The sequence below is a fragment of the Macaca fascicularis genome, chromosome 13, assembly GCF_037993035.2.
Source record: "Macaca fascicularis isolate 582-1 chromosome 13, T2T-MFA8v1.1".
Taxonomy (NCBI): Eukaryota; Metazoa; Chordata; class Mammalia; order Primates; family Cercopithecidae; genus Macaca; species Macaca fascicularis.
The window spans coordinates 91,216,380-91,238,308 of NC_088387.1; the positions used below are offsets into that span (position 1 = coordinate 91,216,380).

Genomic DNA, 21,929 nt, shown 5'->3' on the forward strand with positions numbered 1-21,929 from the left:
TCCTGCTGCAGTGAGTCCTCATGTTTATGGGAGACCCAGCGCTGTCCCCTTCCTCTTGGGGCATCCTTCACCGCCACCCCTCCCATCGGGGCTCCGAGGCATGTGTTGAATCTTCTCACTGTTGCTTTTTTATAATATCCTAGATCTAGGGGAGCCATTTCTCAGACTAAGGTGTTTAAGAATTTGGACTCTGGCCGGGCGTGGTGGCTCAAGCCTGTAATTCCAGCACTTTGGGAGGCTGAGACGGGCGGATCAGGAGGTCAGGAGATCGAGACCATCCTGGCTAACACGGTGAAACCCCGTCTCTACTAAAAAAATACAAAAAACTAGCCGGGCGAGGTGGCAGGCGCCTGTAGTCCCAGCTACTCGGGAGGCTGAGGCAGGAGAATGGCGGGAACCCGGGAGGCGGAGCTTGCAGTGAGCTGAGATCCGGCCACAGCACTCCAGCCTGGGCGACAGAGCGAGACTCTGTCTCAAAAAAAAAAAAAAGAATTTGGACTCTGGGGACAGATTTTCATGGCTCTGCCCCTAACAGCTATGTGACCATAAGTAAGCAAGTTAGTCTTTCTGCCTCAGTTTCCTTTTCTACAAAACAGAGACTGCTAATAATTACCTGACATTATTGTGGAGAAGGTCAAATAATTTCAGATAGGGAAAGGACTTGGAGCAGTGCCTGGCATATAGTGAGCCTGAGCGGTGACAACAGGTGTACATTGTGAGCCTCCAGCCCTGGCAGACAGCCAAGTTCTAATGCAGTGGCTCTCAAGCTTGAGCAGGCATCAGAAGCTCCTGGAGGGCTTATTAAAACACAGTTTCTTGGACCCCATCTATAGAAAGTCTAACCCAGGCCGGGCGCGGGGGCTCACATCTGTAATCCCAACACTTTGGGAGGCCGAGGCGCGCAGATCACCTGACATCAGAAGGTCCAGACCAGCCTGGCCAACATGGTGAAACCCCGTCTCTACTAAAAAAGTACAAAACATTAGCTGGGCGTGGTGGCAGGCGCCTGTCATCCAAGCTACTCGGGAGGCTGAGGCAGGAGAATCACTTGAACCTGGGAAGCAGAGATTGCAGTGAGCCGAGATTGTGCCGTTGCACTCCAGTCTTGGCAACAACAGTGAAACTTCATTTTAAAAAAACAAAAAAGTCTAACCCAGTAAGCCTAGAGTGGGGCCCAAGAATTTGCATTTCTAACAAGTATCTAGGTGACGGTGATGCTGCTGGCTCCAGGATCCCACTTGGGAAAGTTACGCATATTGCTATTAATAGTTTCAATATTATTAATATCAATACCCCCATTCAGAGAGCAGCTGCTGTGTGCCAGGCATGGTGAGCTCTTTTCACACAGCTGAGGAAATTATAGTGCTGAAGGTTCAGTACTTACTGAAGCTCTCCCTGTTAGTGAATGGTGGATACAAAGAAACAGTACTTGAACCCAAGTTAGTCGCACTCCAGAATGACTAAACTCAACTGTCAGCCGGGCTTGGGTCTTCATTCTACTGGTATTTATGGAGCGTTTGATAAAACCTGCCTGCATAGAGCACCGTGGAGTTCACAAAGCAATTTCAAATACATTTCCTCATTTCACACGCACAAAAGCCTGTGAAGTAGGTCAAGTATTAATATCGCCTGCTTTTACAAGGAAAATGTAATTACAGGAGGAAATGAAGGCTGGGAGCGAACCAGCATCTATCTGGTTCAGGATTGCACAGTTAGTGGGTGGTGCAGCCCACCTGGCCTCTGAGCCCACACTGCCCACGCTGCCCTGCGGCCTCTGGGCGCTCCTCGAGGGCCCATAGTTAGGGCGCAGCAGGTGTAGAAGCCGCCTGTGTACCTGCCCTCTGGCAGAGAGATGAGCTGCATGTAGAAGACTGTTCTAGAACAATTCCAGGCAGAGTGAGGAGAGCACTTATTCCCATGCTGAGGCAGAGTAAGGAAGGGTGTGGGGAAGGCAGCTGGAGTGGGAGTGAGGCTGAGAAGAGCTATCCTGTGCTGGGCCTGGACGAAAGAATGAATTTGCTTTGCTGTAGAGGCAGTGGTGAGAGCAAGTGGGGGAGACCTGAGCAACCATTCCCTCCCTGGGTGGAGGGAATGAGAATGGGTGTGCACGAGGGAGGGCCCTGGAGGACCACCTAGGCCAGGCCAGGTCCCTTGGACTGGACTTGACCTTCTCCTCTGACCACCCAGAGCACATGCCCACCTCAGGCCCTCCCAGCCGTAGGCCATGTTTAAGGGGACTCCACCGTCGCTCCAACTGTTCCGATTAGAGAAGCAAAAACAAGCCAGGTGTTACCAGGAAATGGTCTAATTAGCACTCACTGCTGACTATTTCTTTTTTTTTTTTCTTTTCTGTTTTAAACCCTGGACATTTTTTATTCACTAATCATCTCTCAGTTCAACCAGTGCAGAGCCGCACGCGATTTACCTTTTGATGTTCTCAGAAGAGAACTCTTGAATTTCAAAGAGCTGGCAGGGATTTAGCAGAATCGAATGCAGAATCTACAGCCGTAATCAAACCTCATTAGGAGTTATTCTTCCAGCAAGTTTTCCGCTGTCTCCTGCCTCCCTCCCTGATTAGAGGGCTGGTTGTTGTTTGTATGTGTTTTCTTTGGGACGATCATGGTGAACAGTCCCCTTCCATCATCCTCTGGCAGAGGCTGCAGCCTTTCTTTCCCCTCCCTGACCCCGAGCTCCTGAAGACAGAGACAGTGGGCTCAGGACTTTGTGTTGGGGTTCCTCTCTCCACCTGATACTAGTTGCCATGGTGAGAACCAAGGCTTCATAAATATGGGAGCTCCAGGCTAAGTTCTCTTCCCGGAGAGTCTGCATCCTGCATAGAAGGGGTGGTGCACTCCAATCAGGGCTCAGAAGGGCCCTCCTGGGAGGAGGGCTGCACACAGCGCCTCCACCTGCATCCATTCTGAAGCCCCTCTCCAACATACATGGGGCTCGGGGAATCCCGTGGTGGCTGGTGTGGCCCATGCATGTTTCTGAGAAGTCACGTGGTTTGGGGTGTTCAGGAGAAACAGGATCTAGTCATCTCAGTCAGGCCTAAGACCCGGAGTTAACCTTGCCCCTGGGTAGAGATCCACAGCACAGGAGGGGTAAGTGAGTCAGTTAGATTCAAAAATCATTAATGATGCACCAAATTAAGTGATAACGAACAATTGCAACCATTTGTTATCACTAAGTGCCAAATATCATGCTAAATGCTTTTTATACACTTTCTCCTTTAATTTACTCAACTGCACTGTGAAATAAGTACTCTCCTATTATTATCCCTGTTTTCTAGATGGGATCCTTTGCTACACAGAGCAGTAAAGTAACTTGCCCAAGATTACACAGCTTGCAGTAAGTAGCTGCTACACCACAAGCTTCTGGAGGGTAGAATCATCATATGCCCAGTGCTGAGCACATAGTAGGTGTTCAGTAAATATCCCTCAAGGAAACAGTTATGGACCAAGGTGCTGTGCTGGACTCTGGCAATAAAGAGAGCAATGGGTCAAGGGTCTTACCCTGGGATATTTCCCTCCAGAGGGGGCCACAGGCAGGCGAGGTACGAAACCAAACTTCAGGGCTGGGAAGTGAAAAAAGCCGTAGGATCAGATACAAACTGCTAGGAGATCTCAGAGGAGGAAGCAATTAATTCTCACTAAGTGGCTTGGAAAGCTGTTAGGGAGGAAGTGACATTCAAACTGGTCCTTGTGGGCAGCACAGGGGCATTTCTAGCAGCGGCGGCAGCAGCAGCAGCAGGAGAGAGGCTCTCAGTTATGAATGAGCAGGATAGCTTCAGACAGCGGCACTGAGCATGGGAGGTGGGAAAAGGTGGGCCAGCTTCCGATGGCAAAGGCCTTAGGAACGTGCTGAGGATTTGGGATGTCAATAGTGAGGAGCCCCTGGGGGGTTGTCAGTTTATTTATTTGCATTGGCGAGGAGAATCACACAATCAAAGCTCCATGTCAGAAAGTTCACTCTGGAGACCACGAGGAAGATGGCCTGGGAGAGGCTGGAGCAAGTTGAGGCATAAACCAGACAGAATAGGTTAAATCAGGGTAGAGCTATAAGAAGTGAAAGTGATTTGAGTGACATTTTCCAGTCAAACCAGCCAGTCTTTACTGATTTGCTGTGGGGTTTCAGGGAATAGGAGGGTTGCCGAGGTTAACTCCTGGGCTTCTGTCTGGATGGCTTTGCGGGTGGTGGAGGTATTCATTAAGATGGTAAAGGCAGCATTACATTCCTGCTGGCTCACAGATAAGCAATATGACTGGACAAGCCCTTTGGTGCTCTGATTTTTCATTCCTCAAATGCAATGGTGTTTATTTAAAACTCAGATTAATGACATATATTTTGCCACTAGAAGTCACAATGATTTTTTTTCTCTTTCCATCTTGCAGTGTATTAAACCGCACCCCTATGCATCTGATCCGGGAAATCATATTAGTGGATGACTTCAGCAATGACCGTAAGTCTTGTCGCTCACTTGCTCTTTAAACACCAATGTCTGTTCTCAGCCACTCTGTAACAGGCAGAGGTGAGTCCACTGGTTTTCTGGGAATGCGGAAAAGCCCAGGTTTGTAATAGGTATGGAAGTCTTTGAGTGTCCGTGGCTAGGCTCAGAAGGAGAGAAGCTTTATATCCAAAAAACAGTTTCTTGGGTTCTCTGCAATAATCTGCAGTCTGAGCTAAGGCCCTCTTCCTATCACTCCCTGGGAGGTCTGGGTGGGCCCTGTCTTTGTGACTGCCCCTGCTGCCGTGGGACATCCTGTCACCTGGCCATGACACAGTGAGGGCTGCCTTCCAACCTTTCGGCACACTTGCTCATCACCATTGCCTACCTTGTGTCCTCCAGTTATCCTATCAAAGAACCTGGGTCCCATTCAAATTCACAGCAAATCCACTCTCCTCAAGAAAAACATGGGTGTCTTTCCAGACACTGTGCATCAAATTTGAAAGGTACAATAATAGTCGAAGCATTGTCAGAATTAATGTACTGGTAGTGCCAACACCTCCCGTGAAAGCCATCCTCCCAGGAGCCTGGGTACAATTCTGTGCAGTCAGTCATAACCAGGCAGAACGCCCTCTTCCTGGTGATGAACTGAGGGAAACGGAGTGACCACTGTGGACAGCTCCGGGTCCGAGCGGAGTGGAGCTCACCCACACCAGCTGTGAGGCTGGAAGGTGGGCATGGGGACCCACCCCCACACTGGGGTCTGCTGTATGAAGGCTGGAAACCCACACCCATTGGTGCAGCCTCGGAACCTCTGGAGGTGATGCGGAAGTGGGCTGTACACGAGGCCCAGAGCCATGAGATCAAGATTCTGAGTTCTGGAACGTGAGGATCTGCTCTCCCTTCCCTAATGAGGAAGAGCTTGGAGGTGGGCAGACACTGGCCCTGCCGAGGGGTAGCCCGGCACTGAGGCAAGAGAAGAGAGTGCTGCTGGATTCACTTGCAAGCAGAATACAGCATGGACTCTGGAGCCAGACTGCCTAGGTTCAAATCCTAGACCTGTAAATCACTCACTAGCTATGTGCCTTAGGCAAATAATCAACCTCGTGCGCGTCAGTTTCCTTGTTATAAAACAGAGATAATCATAGTATATATGGTTTATGTAAGGAAAAAAAATATGTTAACACGTTTGAAGTGTTTAGAACAGTACCTAGCCCAGAAGCCTGTGTAGTTCAGAGCCAAGCAGGGAGGCCAAGGTCAATAAACTAATAAAGCAAAACCAAGATATGGAGTTCAGAGCCAAGGAGCTGGTGAACCAAAGGAATGAGGAGCAGCAGGCAGGCCAAGGAGTGACAGGGACAGATGCCTAGGATGGGGTTTCCTGTATGGTGGAGAGGTGAACCAGCTCTGTGTAATGGGAGGCATGCTGAGTGGGACCCTTCCAAAAGCAGGTCTGTGAGCTGAAAGGAAAGTCAAAACTCTTATCTATTCTTGGCCTTCCAGCAGTTTTTACCAGACCTACTAAAATGACCAGGACTCTAATCTTTTGCTTTGAATGGACTATAAGAAAAGAAAAATGGGGACGGGCACAGTGGCTCGTGCCTGTAATTCCAGCACTTTGGGAGGCCAAGGCGGGAGGATCATCTGAGGTCAGGAGTTCAGGACCAACCTGGGTAACATGGTGAAACCTTGTCTTTACTAAAAATACATAAATTAGCCAGGCGTGGTGGTGGTGCATGCCTGTGGTCCCAGCTACTCGGGAGGCTGAGGCAGGAGAATCGCTTGAACCCAGGAGGTGGAAGTTGCCGTGAGCCAAGATCATGCCACTGAACTCCAACCTGGGTGACAGAGCGAGACTCCATCTGAAAAGAAAAAGAAAAGAGAAATGAGATTGTTTGTATTAATAACAAGGATAAATGCTTGAGGGGATGGATACCCCATTCTCCATGATGTGATTATTACACATTGCATGCCTGGGTCAAAACATTTCCTGTGATCCTTAAGTGTATATACGTACCATGTGCCCATAAGAATTAAAGATTTAAAAATTAAATTAAAAATTGTTTAAAGAGAAAAATCACAAAAAAGAAAAGAGAAATGTCCCCAGGTGACTAGGCCAGGATTTTCCACCTGGAACATTTTCAAGCAAGTATACAGGTGCCACTGTGTACTGACCTGTTCCAAAGTGGCCCAGTTGAGGCCTCTTTGCCCTAGACTGGCCACCTTGTATGACAGCAGTGACTTGTCAGCCCCTCACAGCCTGGAAACACCCTGGAGTCAGAACTGCGCTCTGCAGTTAGGGGACAGTGGGCAGGGCTGCCACACCTACCCTTCAGGTTCACCTGCAATGCACACAGTTGTAACATGCAGGTCCATCCCCAGGCGCTCAATTGGCTTAACCTTTTGTCTTTGCAGCTGATGACTGTAAACAGCTCATCAGGTTGCCCAAGGTGAAATGCTTGCGCAATAATGAACGGCAAGGTAGGTCTGAGCTGCTGTGCGGGAGCCTCCAGGGTCAGTGTGTGGGGGTCGAAGGTGTGATGGTGTGTGTGTGTTGGGGTGTCAGTGGGGAATGCTGGGTGGCTTCTCCCTAGTCTCGCTGGACAATGGAGTGACAGTGGCACCCACTTCGTCATTTGTTCCTGACTGCAGGTCTGGTCCGGTCCCGGATTCGGGGCGCTGACATTGCCCAGGGCACCACTCTGACTTTCCTCGACAGCCACTGTGAGGTGAACAGGGACTGGCTCCAGCCTCTGTTGCACAGGGTCAAAGAGGTGAGTGAGGCTGAGGAGCAGGGCCGGGCCTCATGCCCCAGCTTTCTCCAGGCTGTCTCTCAAGCTCATTACTTCACATATGCACCCCCAGTTCTTCTGGGAGGTGGGCAGAACAGGTCACAGTCCTGATTTTATGGATGAAGGAACTAAGGTAGAGCAGCCTGTGTGAGGTCACACAGCATCAGTGGTGGAGCAAGGACCGGGATGTGTTGTGACGGACTGTCACCCAGAGCAGGCTTGCACTTGGGACAGCTGGGACATAACGTATGCAGTTTCTTGGGCAGGAATGAACTGCCCAGAACTGGTTCTACCGGAGAGCAGAAGGTTCCAGAATGGGAACCCTTATGGGCGTCTTTTATAGAAAGGAGGCAGCAAACCTAACCAGGGTTCATCCCCTAATTCCTGGGGCCTCTGTCTTATTTCTACCCTCACCCAAAGGCTACACCAAGCAGGCAGGCTAGATGCTAAGAGACCTGACTTCCTTGCTCCTGTTTGCCCTTAAATTACTCTACAATTCTGGATGCTTCATTCCTCCAATGTCTCAGTTACTCCCCAAAAAGTGAAAGGAAATTTAATTTTTCTTATTATTTTATATTCCCTGAAGTCTATCCACTTCCCTACTGACTACAGAATGTGTGGCAATTGCAGATGGCAGTATCAATTCAATGACTAGCATTTGTACTGTACGTTCCTCTTCCTGAGTTATTGACTCCTATAGCCATTCTGTGAAGTAGGAGGTCAGGTATTTTGAATATACCCACTTCACTGAAGAGGAAACAGGGCAATTACATTACTAGGTCTGATGTTTTCTGGTTGGTACCACCAGCACCAGATGCCTGGCGTTGCCTCAACAGCATCTTCTCTGTGCTGTGGTTATTTCCTGCTCACTCTTCATGGTAGCTCCTAAACTCCTACCTGCATAATGACAGTGTTAAGAGGACTGAAGAATAAGCTATGTCGTCTGCTCAGAAGAAAACAAGGAAATCCTTCCCAACATTGTTCATTCCAAAGAGAGAACCTCAGTGGGTTTACAAAGTTCTGTCACATGGGCCTAGATGTTAAGGCCCATCAGTAACCATTTTCTCTGAGATTGGGATGGCTTGTCGTCCACTTAGTGTTGTTTAGAAAAATCTCCTCTCCAGAATCACTTGAACCCAGGAGGCAGACGTTGCAGTGAGCTGAGATTGCACCATTGCACTCCAGCCTGGGCAACAAGAGTGAAACTCTGTCTCAAAAACAAAAAAGAGGAAAAAGAAAAATCTCCTCTCCTACTCTTTTTTGATGTCTCCTAGGCAAAGAGGTCTCGATTGGGAAATGTTGCCATGAACAGATACCTGTTGAAGGGCCTCTCCTGGCACTGAAGTCCCTTCCAAATGCACCCCTCCCTCCATGCTCTCTTCTGCAGCCCCTTGTCCCTGGACATGCCCCGACATTCCCATTGCTCCAGCTCTGTCCAAGCCCTTCCTGTCCCTGGATGCCTTTCCCCTCCTCTCCACAAACCCCCTTGCTCTGTGGGGCCTTGTCCATGGCTCCCTTCCTCTAGGCAGTCTTTTCTGACTTCGTGGCCAGCTAGGGTCATTCCTGGCAGTCGTTGCTTCCTTGACCCACCATTTCCTCTTCTGGGTTAGTCCTTTGCCTCCCCTAATAGCTTACAAATCCAATGGGGGCACCAATGCCTCCTTGTGGCCACGCTGCCTGTCATAGAGTAGGTGCTCAGTGTTCAGAAATGATAATAAAAAACCAGATGCCATGGGGAGGTGTTATGGTTGGAAGAGGAGAAAATCAAGCTTGCTTCCTACCCATAAATGAATCAACAGACATTTCCTGAGCACCTATTTTGAGCAGAGTCTCAAGGGTTGGAATGGGCTGTGTAAAGGAATCCATACCCTGCTTAGTAAGGTCCGCTGGGTTCCTTGTGCACTGGTGCCACACTGGTTCACAAATGACCTCCAGTAAAGGGAAGCACAGTTTAAGTGACCGCAAGTAGAAGCAACCACAAAAACTCTAGAAAGAAGGAAATTCGGCCAGTGTGGTGACTCATGACTGTAATCCCAGCACTTTGGGAGGCCGAGGCGGGCAGATCACAAGGTCAGGAGATCGAGACCATCCTGGCCAACGTGCCGAAACCCTGTCTCTACTAAAAATATAAAAAGTTAGCTGGGCGTGGTGGTGCGGCACCTATAGTCCCAGCTACTCGGGAGGCTGAGGCAGGAGAATCACTTGAACCAGGGGGGCAGAGGTTGCAGTGAGTCGAGATCGTGCCACTTCACTCCAGCCTGGGTGACAGAGCAAGACTCTGTCTCAAAAAAAAAAAAAAAAAGGAAGGAATTTATTTATGAGGAAGAAATAGGGAAAACATTTGCGCACCTCCTGTTTATGGAAGTAGAGGAACTCTACTCCCCAGCAGGAACCTTTGCCTCCCCAAAAAAGTCTTTCTGCCCGTGAGTTGTTGACACTACCCTAGGGCCAGCTATGTCATCCTGCTGCCCTTCATGCCTGGAGTTAAAAGGAAACTGGAGTATAGTAAACAAAAACTAAGGTTAAGGTTGCAGAATCAGAACTAAGTCTAGGAGTGCTTAGCTGGGAAGAAACCGGTGGGAGTTGGAGATAGTGTCTCTGTTTACAGGGGATTTTACACAAAAGAGACAAGGTATTCCTTACTTAAACTAAGGTCATATTTTTAAAGTGGATTTCAAACTCAGGGACTGCGGTATAATGAAAAACTCCTTGGCAGAGGATGGAGGAGGCTGCGACCTCTCATTTTCCATTACAACAGTAACCCATGGTCATTGCAGACATTTTGGAAAATATGGAATCGTAGAATGAAGACAAATCAACCAAAACTCTATCATGCAAAGACTTCCACTGTTAACATTTCCATTCAGGATCTTTTTGCCTTTGCAGAAAGTGTCTTTTTAAATAGTTATTATAATACTGTATTTATATGATTTTTGTATTCTGCTTTTTTCCCTTAATGTTATACATAAGCATTTTCCAAGCAACGTTTCTAAGGCAGCTTGCTCCTTGCCGAGAGAATGGCAGATGTGTTGTTGTGTACACTTGCAGTCAAGAAGTTCATCTCTGAGAAGAAAATGAGGGGCTGAGGTCCAGGGCATGGTGCAGTGCACACTTGCCACTTCTGTCTCTCCTCAGGCTGTTCACCCCCAGGACCTCTGCCTCTGACCAGACACCTTCCCCTCTCAGTTTGCTGGCCATGCACCCTGGAACTGAAGTTCTTGGGACCCCAGGTCTCCTTGGATGGTAAAGACTCAGACCTGAACCCAGGAGCTCTCTGCCCAGAGCTGTGCCCAGGCCTCTCTGGGTGCAGCCATCACAGCAGTGGACTCAGTCCCCATGGCCACTGCCCCCAAACTGATTTCATATGAATGTGCATGTGTGTATGTGTGCGCACGTGCATGTGCACATGTGTGCGCGTTTTGTGTGTTGTGTTGTAAAATATATATAATGAAAGTTACCATTTTAACCTTTTGAAAGTGGGCAATTCAATGATTTTAATGTATTCACAGGGTTGTGTAATCTTCACCACTATTTAATTTTAAACGTTTTCATCACCCCAAAAGGAAAAGTTTTTATTACTCCAAAAGGAAACCTCATACCCATTGGCAATCACTTACTCCTCATTCTCCTCTTCATCCTGCTCCTGGTCACTGCTAATCCACTCTCTGTCTCAATGGATTTGCCAGTTGTGCACATTTCATATAAGTGGAATCACACAACATGTGGCCTTTTGATCCTGGTTCCTTTCACTTAGCGTATCTTTGGGTTTTATCCGTGTTGTATGGATATTGGCATACTGTTTCAAGTATGAATGCATGTATTGGCATTCATTTTCATGGCCAATAATATTCCATAGCCTGTGTATGCCACATTTTGTTTATCGGTCCATCCATTGATGAACACCTGGGTTGTTTCCACCTTTTCACTTTTTTGAATAGCGCTGTTATAAATATTTGTGTATAAGGTTTCGTTTGGGTTCCTGTTTTCAATTATTTGGGGTGCCTATGTGAATTGCTGCTGGCTCATATGGTAATTTGATGCTTAACCTGCAGGGATCCCCAGGCTGATTTTGTCCCTGCGGAATGTGTTAAGGGAGCCTGGCTTTCCTCGGGCAGTGAATGAACCTGTGAAGCCCTTTCCGTCCCAGTGGCCCCAAGTTCATCTCAGAAACCCTCTCCGAAAAGTGCTATCCTTTCTACATCCATGGCCAGCCTTACCTGCTGGTCAGGCCAAGCCTTCATCTCTTCCTTTCCGAATGTGAGCGATGTCTGCCTGCTGCCAACGCTCCTTCTCCTCCTAAACTAAGCTCCTGGGGTCCTCACCCCTATCTGAGCTAAAGCTTTTGTAGCAAAGAGATTAGCGAAGAGACAAACCCAGGAGCCATGGTCCAGCTCTCACCCTCCCAGATCTGCAGAGGCCTTGTGGACTGCAGAGGTTTTTGCTAAAACTCTGACTCTTTTAATGACCTGGAACAATTCCTCTGGGCCAGCCCTTTGAGGACAGGAAGGGGGGGCATGCGTCAGCCTGTGTTTCCTGGTGTCTTTGGATGTGTCTTGTCTCAGAGTAGGACATGATTTGATCCTGTGAGTGGAAGTGGAAATTTTAAGCTGTAATTGGAGTTTGGGATTTTCAAAAATAGAAAGAGATAAGAAAGAGGCTGGGCTTCAGCTGTCATCCGCTGTCCTCAGCTGGTGTTTTCCACATTGAAAACCTCCCCAATTTTCCTTCTTTTCCTTTCAATTACACGATGATACTTGAAAGAAGTACCAAGTTGCGGTTTTTTTTAAACATAAGCTTAGTTTTTTTTCACTCTCCTTATCCACATAGTTCTTTAGTAGGAAAAAAAGATTTTAAGAAACTCCAATCTCTGCAAAGCATTTGGTAAATTTATATAAATCATAGCTTACATATTCTTCAAAGCCTTCTCACATGCCTTTCTCTCTTGTTTCCTCACAAAAGCTCAGTTAGAGAGGCAGGATGGTTTTGCAAATAATAGTTTGTCTTTCTTTTATAGATGAAGAAAAAGAATCCCCAGAACTGGCTGATTTACTTAAGGTCACACATATTCTAGATGGCAGAATCAGAATGGGAACCCAGGTGTCCTGTCAACCCAGGTGTCCTTGTCTTTGCCCCACAATGTCACCTCCTTGAGGACTCCTCCCTGTGTTCCCCGCCTCTCCCTTCAGGTCAGGTTAGAGGCCCCCAGGCTGTGTGTCTATACCCACATCAGAACCATCTACTCACCTGTCCTCACCTTCCCTAGACTGTGAGGTCTTACTCATCCTTGTACCTGCCACGATTCCTAAACCACAGTAGGTGCTCAGGAGTGCTGGTTAATCAAAAGAGTGGACGTCTCTAGGAGCTTTTTGATTGCCCATTCACAATATGGTTTTAATTACATGACTCAGTGGAGAAATGAGAGGCCTGATGGCAGGGGTGATAGATGGCCAGGGGCTGATGCATTCAGCCTCTTGTAGTCGCTCCTGGTGAGGGTTGGATAGGAGTCGGGTGGAGAGTAGGGGCTTGAATTTGCTTGGAGGAGGGGGGAGGAGGGAGTGTGGTCCAGGATCTGCGAGGGTTCCACCAGCTGCCTGCTTGAGCCTAAGCATGGACCTTGCTTTAAAGATACATCCTGCTGGGGCATGCACACAGAGAGCTCAGTGTGCCTTGGTGCTTTAATTGAGAGTCCCTCCATCACCCAGCCTACAGGAGGAGAAGCCATCTTGTTCAGCTGTAATTGACCCACCTGCTTGCTGGCAGCACTGACACAGTGTCCTTAGAGGGAGCTAAGAGATGCCCTCTTTTAGCCAGCACAGATTGAACACCTGCTGCCCGCCAGGCTTTGGGCCGGGGCTGAGGGATACAAAAGCGGAGCAGGTACTGACCTCCCAGGGCACTCAGAGAGGTCGTGTCCTGGCTTTGGTGACTCATTTAAAAAGGCTCTTGCAGGCCTATTCAAGGTCATAGCTTTATGTGTACTTAGCCCCAAATATCCCTCAGTACCTATCTGGCCTCCAAGACTCTCAGCCAAGCAGATGCCACAACTGAGCTATAACAAGAATAATAGAAGGACAGAAACCCTCAGAGCTTATAGGAGGAGTGTACCAGAGCCTGTTGCAGCCCTGGAGGCAGAGCCCATGCATGGCTTCTGGGGAAGTCTGTGACCAAAGTAAGCAACTAGCATTTTATTTTCCATTGCAGTTTTTAAATACTGGGGAAAGATTTTTTTTTAAGTCAAAGCAAAACAGGATTGCAATCTGGGGGTCCCCAAGACTACCCTCAGGTTTAATAATTTGCTACAAGGACTGAGGACTCAGAAAAACTGTTAGAATCATGGTTATGGCTTAACTATAGTGAAAGGATACAGATTAAAACCAGCAATGGGTAAAGGTGCACAGGAAGAGTCCAGGCACAAGCTTCCAGTTGTCCTTTCCCAGTAGGTTGTACAGATACCACTTACTTCTCCTAGCAAGGTTGTGAGGCAACATCACAGAGTATTGCCAAAGTGGAAAGCTCCCCCAAGCCTCGATATCCAGGGTTTTTATTGGGGGTCAGTAAATAGACATGGCTGACTACCTCATGGTCTCCATGCCTTTCCAGAGGTCAAGTTGACTTGGTACCAGATGGCCCAAGGTCTTCACTATAAACCACATTGTTAGCATAGATTATCTGGTGTAACCCACAGCCCCAAGTAAACAAAGACACTCTTCTAGGCAGGACATTCCAAGGGGTTAGAGGTTACCTCCCAGGAGCTGGGTAAGGGCCAAACGTATCTTTGGGCATGATTAATTCTTTATTGCATAAGAGTCACAGAAGGACCTAGTACAGCTGCAGAGGCCCCAAAGCTCAAAGCAAAGGCAAAATCAAGACTTTGGCAGACATACAGAAGATATCTCTGAACTTCTGAGGTCATTTCAGAATTCAAGGAACAATTGTGTGTGTATTTGTGTGTGCATGTACAGGTATTTGTGTGGATGGTGGTGTGTGTGCCTGCAATGTGTATCCATATGGATCCTGTGGACATATCCACAGACACACAATGACAGTGGCCCAAGAGCCCCAGAGGAACTGTGGCAGCTGGGCAGGTGCAGTGCTGACTGTGAATGAACCATCTGTGACATCCCAGAGGTAGAAGTAATGCATTGAAAATGAGCATTTCTTTCCATGTGGGCCAATTGGTTTTCAGAGGCACCTTGTTACTGTCAGAATGAGTCACATGTGGGAGGCTGAGGGCCAGATTAAGTCTGTGAACTTAAAATCAGGCACTCAGTGAATCTAGAGTTTAAAATAAGAAGACAACCTCATTTGGGGGAAAAATTGAACCAGGAAATTAAATGGCTTCAAGGAGAAACAGAGGTTCCTACCTGTGCTGGCCAAAGGGTTGTTGGTGCGGAGGATTGGAAAAGCAGTCCTGCCTGGTTCCCGGGGACCTGCTGGTTTTGATGGGCTGTCTGATTCCCATTTAGCTGTCCAAAAGTTTCGGTGTTCACAGCTCGTTGACACCTCTCTGAGCAATGTGGGGAGTTTTCCTCACTGCACATCAGGTACAGGGCTACTCACCCAGAAATGAGAATTTTGAAAAATACATATACAGTGGCTTGATGGCTCCAAGAAGCTGGTGACTTAGGCTTGCATATTTTGACAATGTTTCCCACTATATGATTTTGATGCTATAGATGGGGTGGCCTGAGGGACGTAGCAAGTAATGAGGCTGGAAAGCTAGAGACGGGCCTGTTCTTGATGGTCTGGGATGCTATGCTAAGGAGTTTGTACTTATCTTAGAGGCAGTTAAAGTTTTTAGCAGCTGAGTGGCAGAGTCAGATTTGCAAATCAGAAAGACAACTTTGGCAGCCATATGTGGAATAAAAGGGGAAGAGCAGGAGATAGAGTGGGGTTGGGTTTAGGAGTCCACTGTAGTACTCCAGGCTTGAGCGGATGGAGGAGAAGCAGGCTGAACTCAAAGAGCAGTTTTGGAGTTAGAACCAGCAGGATTTGGTCTGGTTGATGGGCTGGGTGAAGCTTCATTTAGTGCTGCGGGGAGGGGAGACAGGTGATGATTCTGTTAACAGAAATAGGGGAACTTAAGGAAGGGAGCATGTTTGGGGAGAAGACAATGAAGCCAACCTTTGAAGGGTGAGTGAAATTCACATGGAGGTGGCCAATGGCATATTGTATCTGAGTCTGGAAGCTAAGAGGAAAGTTGGGGCCTGGTACAAATTTGTGACTATTCGTCTGCAGGGGACAATTAAAGTTAGGACTCTGGGAGATGCTGTTCATCAACTTATCCATGAACCACAGGCCTAGAATGAAGCACCATGGGTGTACGGTTTTGCTTCTTGGGGCTGCAGTCTTGGGGTCACCTTCCCAGCTGTATTAGTCTATTCTCACATTGCTATAAAGAAATACCAGAGACTGGGTAATTTATAAAAGAAATGAGGTTTAATTGGCTCATGGTTCCATAAGCTGTACAGGAAGCATGATGCTGGCATCTGTTCAGCTTTGGGGGAGACCTCAGGAAACTTACCATCATGGCAGAAGGTGAAGGGGGAGCAGGCTGGTCACATGGCCAGAGCAGGAGCAACAGAGCAAATGAGTGGGGAGGTGCTACACACTTCTAAACAACCAGATCTCACAAGAAGAACACACTCTCTATCACCAGAACAGCACCAAGAGGATGGTGCTAAACCATTGATGAGAAATCCACCGCCATGATCCAGTCACCTCCCACTAGGCCCCACGTCCAACACTGGGGACTGCAGTTTAACATGAGATTTGACTGGGGACGCAGATCCAAACCGTATCACCACCTGACTATGTCCTCTGCTTTCTAGAGCCCCAATCATGGTGAAGGCCTTCTGGAGCCCCTTCTTCTCGATTTCCCCTTTCTGGATGTGCAATACTCCCTGGCCAGCCTCCATCATGTCCACCTTTCTTAGGTGGCCACTGTGGCAGGAAGGTCTCAGCAGTCAAGGAAAACCTCTTAGCATTTTAGGCATCAGAACTGCAGAGGTCCCAGTGCCCAGTGCCCAGTGCCCAGTGCCCCCTTTTATAGATGGAAAAATTAAGATCCAGAGATGAAAGGACTCTATGAAGGCCACAAAACTCATCTCTGGCACTACCCTCCCAAGGCCATCCCAAACTCTGTGACTCCCAGCTGGGCTCCTCTCCATAAGCTGAGTGCGGGTCTGTTGTCTTACAGGACTACACGCGGGTGGTGTGCCCTGTGATCGATATCATTAACCTGGACACCTTCACCTACATCGAGTCTGCCTCGGAGCTCAGAGGGGGTGAGTCGGGCTGACACCTCCTCCCCAGTAAGGATTTTCTTTTCCTCCCAGTCACTGCTTTTAAGTGGGGAGAATGAAGGAAAAGCTCTTAGTGGCTTGTCGAGAAAGCTCAGCCTGCAACCTGTACTGTAATTACCTTAGCTTGGCCCTTACCACCAGGACTGTGGATGGAAGGGCTAGGGAGTGGGCAGGATGCTCCCAGCACCCCGAGCTCCAGCTCTAAGACTGGGCTCACCTCAGGGCCCAAGAACGTGATGGGAGCAAGGATTTCCCAGCTACATGCGGCCTGCATTGTCCTGCTGCCAGCAGCGAGTACCACCCTCTCCTAGAGACATGTGATTATTCTGTTAACAGGAGTAGGGACCTTAGGGAGGGGAGCATGTTTGGGGAGACCCACCCCAGCTCTCCACACAGGGCCCACTGTTGCCCCCACTGCAAGAATGACTTTTAGGTGGCTCAGGTAGTCTAGGAGCCTCTCGCCAACCTCCTGCTCACACCTTCCTGAGACTCAGTGCCAAGGCCCACATTCCATGACTATCCATCCTGTCATCCTCGGGCCCCACCCCTAGCTCTTTGTCCTCTGCCCTTTATTTCTAACCCTACACAGCAGGGAAGGCTCAGAGAGGCAGTAGTGGGTAAAGGAAGAGCAGGAAGCTGTGAACGGAGCTTTGACAGCCATGCTGCTGACCAGCCTAAGGAAACCTGTAATCCAGGGACCGGCCTCTTTGAGACCTGCCTCTCCAGGACCTGGGTGCATTCATGACCTTCTGGAGAAGGTGCAGAATGAGCAAGTGCTTTTGAGAGACCAAAACAAGTGGGTTGGTGCTATGTTGTAGGGTTTGACTGGAGCCTCCACTTCCAGTGGGAGCAGCTCTCCCCAGAGCAGAAGGCTCGGCGCCTGGACCCCACAGAGCCCATCAGGTAAGTGGGAAGGGTCTGTGCGGGGGTGGGTGGACCATCGCCACTGAATCCTGTCGAGTGTAGGGAGGTGCTCAATATCAGATGTCAAAGCATCAAGCAGACAAAGGGAGCCCTTTGCCAGGCCATCTCCACTTTTGCCTTTATTTTAGGAGGTTTCTATCCTCTTGGGGACTTCTCGTTAAGGGGATGGGGGCTGCCAGAGGCCAGTGCTGAGGTATGCTGCCCACTTTCACACATGCCGTGATGTCCTTGTGCCTCCTGCTAATGTCGGAGCCCAACATTGGTTGAATGGTCCCATTGGGCCTCTAATGAGGGGAAAGATGGTCCTTTAGGGTCAGGAGCAAAGTCCCAGGGTCTTGGATGTCAGGATTCAGCCTAGGAAGATTGAGTCAGCCGCTGCTATAAGTGGAGGGCAATATGAAGGCCACTGTGACGTGTTCATAAGCACAGCTGCCCTGTTCTCTGCAGGAACATGACAGTGGCTTGAACTCTGGAAGCTTTGCTGGGCTGTGGATGGCTTTGTCCTGACCCACATTCTCTTTTCCAGGCCCCACTGTGACCCACAGCATAGGGTGGCTAGGGCTTTGCGTGGGGCCCGGGGGCCAGCTGAGGGCTTGAGGTAGAACAGAGCAATTGGCCACTACACAGGGGAGCCTGTGGTCTCAGCAAGTGGCCACCACACAGGGGAGCCTGTGGTCTCAGCATCAAGAGTGATGGTCTTGGTGTCCTACCTACTGGACAGTAAACCCGTCCCAGGCCTCTTGGGAATACTTAAGCTAAAACAAACCTGCCTCAGGCAGAGCAGCAGGAGAATAAGAAGTGCAGGGATAGAAACAGAGGCCACTGGATTTCTCAGTCCAGATTAGGGATGCCCAGGACTAACCAAAGGCATCTCTGTGTCTCTGGTGTTGGCACATAGTAAATATTTAATCAGTTTTGGTGCATTGGCTTAAGTCAAATTGAGGACAAAGGGACTAGCAAGAGCCAAAAGTGGGAATATGAATGGTGACCTTCCAGATGGGGGTGGGGACTCTGAGAATTCTACTGTGGGGCAGGACCTTGGTCTCATCTACCTGACGGCCCCTCCTTGCTCCTCCAGGCTTCTCTATTTGGACAGATACCAAGAGGGAGATTGGAGCCAGATGGCACCCGGGACAAAGTCCTTCATTTCTAAAGGGAGAGGGATGAGGAGCTTCTTCTTATGCTGAGCATCACACAGCTCATATCAGCTCCTCACCAGGGGCAGTGCATAGTGTGGGCGTGGGAAGAGCAAAGGGTCAAGGTGATGCTGTGCAACTCCCATGGGGTTTTCCTGCCTCTATCCCAGGGGTGTCGTTCTCAGGACAGGTTCTCTTCTTGTGGGACAGCTCTGCTCATCAGAGGGCACTTGTTTCCCAGGATGAAGCCAGTTCTCAAGGAACAGCAGGATGTGGCAGCATCAGGAGACCTGGGCTTCTGACCAGCTGTCCATCAATTCCTTGTTTGATATGGAAGAAAACTCCCTTCACCCTCTGGATCCACTGAACGGGGGCCAGGTCTTTGAGGGCTTGCCCACCTACCCAGCCACTGATTATTAGCTTGGAATCTGTTCCCCTCCTGCCTTCCTTGGTAGCCCCTTTTCAGGCATTTCTCTGGCATCTCTCCAGGGAAGGTTGGGAACTGGGGCCAAGAAAAGGAAAAAAAATATGAGGGTGTGTGAGTTTGCTAGGGCTGCTGTAACACCATACCACACACGGGGCTCCTTAAACACCTGAAATGTATCGTCCCACAGTTCTGGAGGAGAGCTCTGAGATCAGGTGTCCACAGGGTTGCTTCCTTCTGAGGGCTGTTCTAAGCCTCTCTCCTTGGCCAATAGATGGCCGTGTCTTCCCTGTATCTCTTCACATCCTCTTCCTTCTGTGTGTCTGTCTCTGAGTCCAAATTTCCCCTTTATATAAGGACACCAGTCCTATTGGGCTCATCGCCTCATTTTAACTTGATTACCTCTGTAAAGACCTTGTCTCCAATTACAGTCACATTCTAAGATACTGGGAGTTAGGACTCCAGCATATCTTTTTAAGAAGGAATTCAACCCATACCAGAGGCATAAAGAGGAAAGAAAAGGAGAGAGAGCCCAGTTTCAGGAAGCAGATGTGCTGCTACCAAGTGCTGCCTCAGCCCTTCTCCTCTGCATGGTCACTAGCCCACTGTCCCTTCTCCCAGTAACAGAGCTCCCAAGAGAGCCCTGCTGTGCAGATCCTGTGGAAGAGGCTGGGGGAAGCTCCTCGGGTCATCGGAATAGCTGGGGTCCGGAGTGAGCCCTGTGTCCCCATGGGAGGTATGCTAATGAGTGAATTTGCCGGTCTGCAAGGTCAGGAGATTGATAATCACAGGGAAAAACCCTGGAGCTTGTTCTCATTTTAGGTAACTGGAAAATGTACTGGCCCTTCTCGAGAAGAACAGAAATGGGAAGGAAATGAGAGTTTTCTTCCCCCAGTGGGGTTTTCTTTCCCCAAATGGGAAATGGGTATTTCAGACTCAAGGGGCCGAAGAGTTTGAGAGTGATCCCCCCACTAGAACTGATCCCCTCTCTTTTTCTCCCAAATGCACAGGACTCCTATCATAGCTGGAGGGCTCTTCGTGATCGACAAAGCTTGGTTTGATTACCTGGGGAAATATGATATGGACATGGACATCTGGGGTGGGGAGAACTTTGGTGAGTCCCTGCCTCTGCATCCTGACCTATGCTGTTCTATACACCCTGGGGGCTGGGGCGGGGACCTCTGTGGTTTTGGATCCAGCACCAAACTCTCAGAGAGTCACACGTGCTTGGGATGAGGTCTTGGGAGATGGTGAGTTACTCTTTTGGGGTAAAGCCAGTAGGGTGCCAAAGGAATAGTTGTTGGAGGGCGTTGATAACAACGGAATCTCTCCATGGGGCTGCATGGATGTTGAGGACCGGGAAACACGCTCTGACAGACTGTTAGGGGAAAGCTGAGATGCAACAGCCAGGAAGACCAAGGAAGAACACCATGTGTGAGGGGTCAAGTACCGGCTTGAGCTAGGAGTGATACACTTGAAAATTTGGAGTTGGAAGGAGCTTGAGGAGAAAGAATGAGGAACAGGAACAACAGTGACATCCATTAACATCCATTGAAGTCTGTTGGCTTCTTTGATTGCAGCACTCAGTTTTGGATAATAAGGAGGATCTGGGGATATTTCGCCCTTATCTTATAGTGGGAGAGGAAGGGGGCTGGGTTACAGGAGCCAAAACTGTACAAACAGATGGTTGAGTCCGGTCATGGTAGTATAGAGCTGAGGCTTGCAGCCACAGGAGAAACAGCACAGTCAGAAAGACCCATTCCATCTAGCTAGTGATACTTAATACCTCATTTCCCTTGGTATTAAAGGTGTGACTTCAGGATACTACCTCTACTTCTTGGGGTTGTTAAAAGCCATTGAAGTAAGTGTGTAAAATCTTGACACCATGCAGGCATAATACATGTCAGTTCCCTCCAGCAGGTGAGACCTAGGAGATCACTAGGATAGAAGCTGCATATCACTAGGATAGAAGGGCAGGGGTTGGGGTCCATTTTGTTCCTGGCTGTCTCCAGTGTTTAGCATAGTGGCTGCCAGGTAGGAGGCCCTCTGTAATTATTTGTTGAATGAACACATCATGGTAGAGTAAAAGGAAGCATCCCAAAGTGTCAGGACTGTCCCCTGTCTGGGCACTGCGGCACATGTCTGGCACGGGCTCTCTAAGCAGGGGTGCAGGCCAAGAGAATGATCCATGGGGCACATCCCAACATTTAGCAGTAATCCATGCATTGTCCGCTGCCATTGTTTTCTCCTGTTTCTGCCTCCAGGGTGTTTTATGGCTTTCTCCCTCAGTCACTGAGAGTTATTTCCTGGAAATTTATGGCTTCTGGCCTGACCCACAGCATCTGTTCTCCCAAACTGGGCAGTGTAGTGAAATGCATCAGAAAAGTCAGTCTCCTGCCATACAGGGTCCAGACTGGATGCCCAGCAAACAAAACAGAAAAACTCCCCAACACCCGCACAAAATCGAATCCCTTCCCTGGGACCCAGCCCACGAAGGCCTTCTGGAGTGTGATAGGGTGCTGTCGGTGTGGGGTTCGAGGCTGGGTCTGCCTGCACCAGCCCAGGAGAACTTGGAGCAGGTGGACCTTTGGTGTTCTCAGTGGGGCAGGGATTTCTCTCTTATGGGGCGGAGCCCATTTTTATGTCTTGACGACCTCAGTATTTCTTATAGTTAGTGATTTGTTCCAGCCTTTCTCTCAGCCATCAGATGAATCTTCTCTACAGCATTTCTTATAGACCGCAGCCATCCAATCTCTGCTGAAATGCTTCTTATAGTGATGCGTTCACTACTTCACAGTTTGGCATATTCTGTTGTAGATAAATTTTTTGTTGAACTATTAGAGAATTCTTCTAAGTCAAAGCCCAGCTGCCCCATCTTCTGTCTGTCGGGGCTTGTTCTGC

At 48.9% G+C, this 21,929-nt stretch overlaps 1 protein-coding gene across 11 annotated transcripts in view; it reads left to right on the forward strand.

The window, feature by feature from the left end:
- The window catches only part of GALNT14 (polypeptide N-acetylgalactosaminyltransferase 14), a 258,864-nt gene that overhangs the window by 208,130 nt on the left and 28,805 nt on the right, over nucleotides 1-21,929 (forward strand). For 7 of the 11 annotated variants that reach the window (XR_012422513.1, XM_074012039.1, XM_005576193.4 and 4 more), the window contains 6 exons: nucleotides 4,395-4,462; nucleotides 6,863-6,928; nucleotides 7,100-7,221; nucleotides 16,439-16,526; nucleotides 17,363-17,447; nucleotides 20,039-20,142. Coding sequence is in view for 8 of the 11 variants with exons in the window: in XM_005576193.4 (XP_005576250.1) it covers nucleotides 4,395-4,462; nucleotides 6,863-6,928; nucleotides 7,100-7,221; nucleotides 16,439-16,526; nucleotides 17,363-17,447; nucleotides 20,039-20,142 (533 nt within the window). In the remaining 3 variants the exon portion in view is untranslated. The remainder of the gene's footprint in view (nucleotides 1-4,394; nucleotides 4,463-6,862; nucleotides 6,929-7,099; nucleotides 7,222-16,438; nucleotides 16,527-17,362; nucleotides 17,448-20,038; nucleotides 20,143-21,929) is intronic. The other 4 variants (XR_012422514.1, XR_012422515.1, XM_074012043.1 and 1 more) reach the window with 3 other exon arrangements.